Source organism: Puntigrus tetrazona, chromosome 14, assembly GCF_018831695.1.
Source record: "Puntigrus tetrazona isolate hp1 chromosome 14, ASM1883169v1, whole genome shotgun sequence".
Classification (NCBI taxonomy): Eukaryota; Metazoa; Chordata; class Actinopteri; order Cypriniformes; family Cyprinidae; genus Puntigrus; species Puntigrus tetrazona.
The window spans coordinates 11,121,899-11,124,341 of record NC_056712.1 but is presented as its reverse complement, the minus strand read 5'-3'; the positions used below and the strand labels follow the sequence as shown (position 1 = coordinate 11,124,341).

The 2,443-nt window shown below is 37.8% G+C and overlaps 1 protein-coding gene across 1 annotated transcript in view; it reads left to right on the top strand.

The window, feature by feature from the left end:
- The first annotated feature begins 123 nt into the window (after window positions 1–123).
- The window catches only part of LOC122357804 (phospholipid-transporting ATPase ABCA1-like), a 6,786-nt gene continuing 4,466 nt past the window's right edge, over window positions 124–2,443 (top strand). The window contains exons 1-7 of the mRNA XM_043257387.1: window positions 124–745; window positions 859–982; window positions 1,244–1,373; window positions 1,463–1,583; window positions 1,689–1,751; window positions 1,845–1,951; window positions 2,111–2,252. Coding sequence (XP_043113322.1) covers window positions 620–745; window positions 859–982; window positions 1,244–1,373; window positions 1,463–1,583; window positions 1,689–1,751; window positions 1,845–1,951; window positions 2,111–2,252 — 813 coding nt within the window. The 5' untranslated portion in view covers window positions 124–619. The remainder of the gene's footprint in view (window positions 746–858; window positions 983–1,243; window positions 1,374–1,462; window positions 1,584–1,688; window positions 1,752–1,844; window positions 1,952–2,110; window positions 2,253–2,443) is intronic.

The window sequence follows — 2,443 nt, the reverse complement described above, 5'->3', positions numbered from 1 at the left end:
CAAAATATAAAGTACATTTAGGGACATTTTTGAGAAAATGTGAATAGAAAAATTACAAATTAAATATTTAAATAAAAATGAATTAAAAATAAGGGGAAAATCAAATTATAAAATGTGAGTATATTTTCTAAAGAAATATTAAAAGAAATGCAATACAATTGAAAAAAATGCTAAGTATTTTAAGGTACATTTTGTTATGAAAAATGTGAAATAGAATAAACTTTAAAAAATTATTATAAAATACATTTAGGTATTTTCTGAACAGAATTTGTGGGCCTTGTCTTTTGTGAAATGTATATATTGCTGGGAGTCCCACTGGGCCTCTTTATATTTCCTGTAGTGAAAAATCCTACCCTCATATACATAATATACGCTGTCCTGCAGCTATTGTAAAAACCCTTTTGGGGCCCCATACGGGATTATACACCATACTTTCCAAAGTCAAAAGAGCCCAGAAGCTGGAAATCTTCTTTAGTGAAAAGAGCCCACCCTCATGATACTGTGGTAGCTACATAGCTTGGGGCCTGACATGTGACCTCAATACACTGCCAATTTGCACACAGTATTTTCCCTGATAATAAATACTTATTCTGTCTTCAGATGGTCCATCACTCCTCTTATGTACCCGGCTTCATTCCTCTTCAAAATCCCCAGCACAGCTTACGTGGTGCTCACTAGTGTTAATATTCTCATTGGGATCAATGGCAGCGTGTCCACTTTTGTCATGGAGTTATTTGGAAATAATGTAAGAAATTGCTTTTTTTGCTTTCTTCTTAAATGAATTACTCTTTTCTATTTCTGAGCAGTAATTCTCAATCGCACATTGTGATTTCTAATGGCGCTCATCCTCTGCTGCAGGAGATTGGTGGAATTAATGACATCCTGAAGAACGTTTTGCTCATCTTCCCACATTTCTGCCTGGGTCGAGGTCTCATTGACATGGTGAAGAATCAGGCCATGGCTGATGCTCTGGAGAGATTTGGTAAAATTAACTTGCTTTACTTTAAATCTATATTTTTTGATGAAGATTACAAGAACAAGAGCAGAGTTTGTCCTCTTTAGCTTGATCTGTATCTACTGCAAGGGTANTAAAATTAACTTGCTTTACTTTAAATCTATATTTTTTGATGAAGATTACAAGAACAAGAGCAGTGAAGTTCAGAGTTTGTCCTCTTTAGCTTGATCTGTATCTACTGCAAGGGTCATTATTGCAGATGCTGAATGCTCTCTTACCTTGCATTAGGTGAGAACCGTTTCCGTTCTCCATTGGAGTGGGACATGGTGGGCAAGAATCTTTTTGCTATGGCTGTGGAAGGAGTGGTTTTCTTCATCATCACTGTCCTCATCCAGTACCGTTTCTTCTTTGAACCCAAGTAAGCAACATTACAACATTACTTTCTGAAACAAAATTACATTTATACGAACTGCTAATGAAATTATGGATTTTGATCGTTTTCCACAGGTCTTTAAGTGCCAAGTTGAGTCCGATCGGAGAGGAGGATGAAGATGTGGCCAGAGAGAGGCAGAGGATCATGAATGGAGCTGGACAGGGAGACATTCTTGAACTCAGACAGCTCACTAAGGTCAGCAGAAATCCTCTGCTGATGATCGCAGACATCAGCTTTAGTATTTTAAATTTTGTCAAATAAATGGTGCCATCATCAATATGTCATCCTTGTCTTTTTCAGGTTTACAAGCGGAAACAGAAGCCTGCCGTCGATCGTCTGTGTGTTGGCATTCCTCCAGGAGAGGTAATTCATGACAGCTGCCTCATGATCAGCCTCGTCTGAATGAGTCGCGTCTACTGTAAGACCACAAACTGATGTGTTTCCTTCTTCTTTCAGTGTTTTGGTCTGCTTGGTGTCAACGGAGCCGGAAAGACAAGTACTTTTAAAATGCTGACTGGAGACTCTGTGGTGACCAAAGGAGAAGCTTTCCTAGCTGGGAAAAGGTAAAGACAGTAAAATACAAGAAGCTATGACATCAGAACAGATTATACTTCCTTATAGCAGCTTGGTCTATTATAAGCACATATGTCATAGGTCAATCTTAGAATCCTGTGAGTGTGAATGCCTTTTATAAAGATGATGCTGCCCTTTTTTTTCCCCAGTATACTCAGAGAAATAGATGAAGTACATCAGAACATGGGCTACTGCCCTCAGTTTGATGCCATCAATGATCTTCTGACAGGACGGGAACACCTGGAGTTCTATGCCATCCTGCGTGGTGTACCCGAGAAGGAAGTTTGTGAGGTGAGCAAAGTCGATGAACTAAAAAAAGCATTTAAATAGTAACTTCATCTAATTTCATTTTTGTGTAAATCGTACAGGTCCATGTCATATTTAACAGCACATACAATATTTTTTACATGCTTTTAAAAAATTAAATGAGACTTACTTTTTACATTTGACGTGCCAAATAAGTGCTTGCGCCAAAATAATGT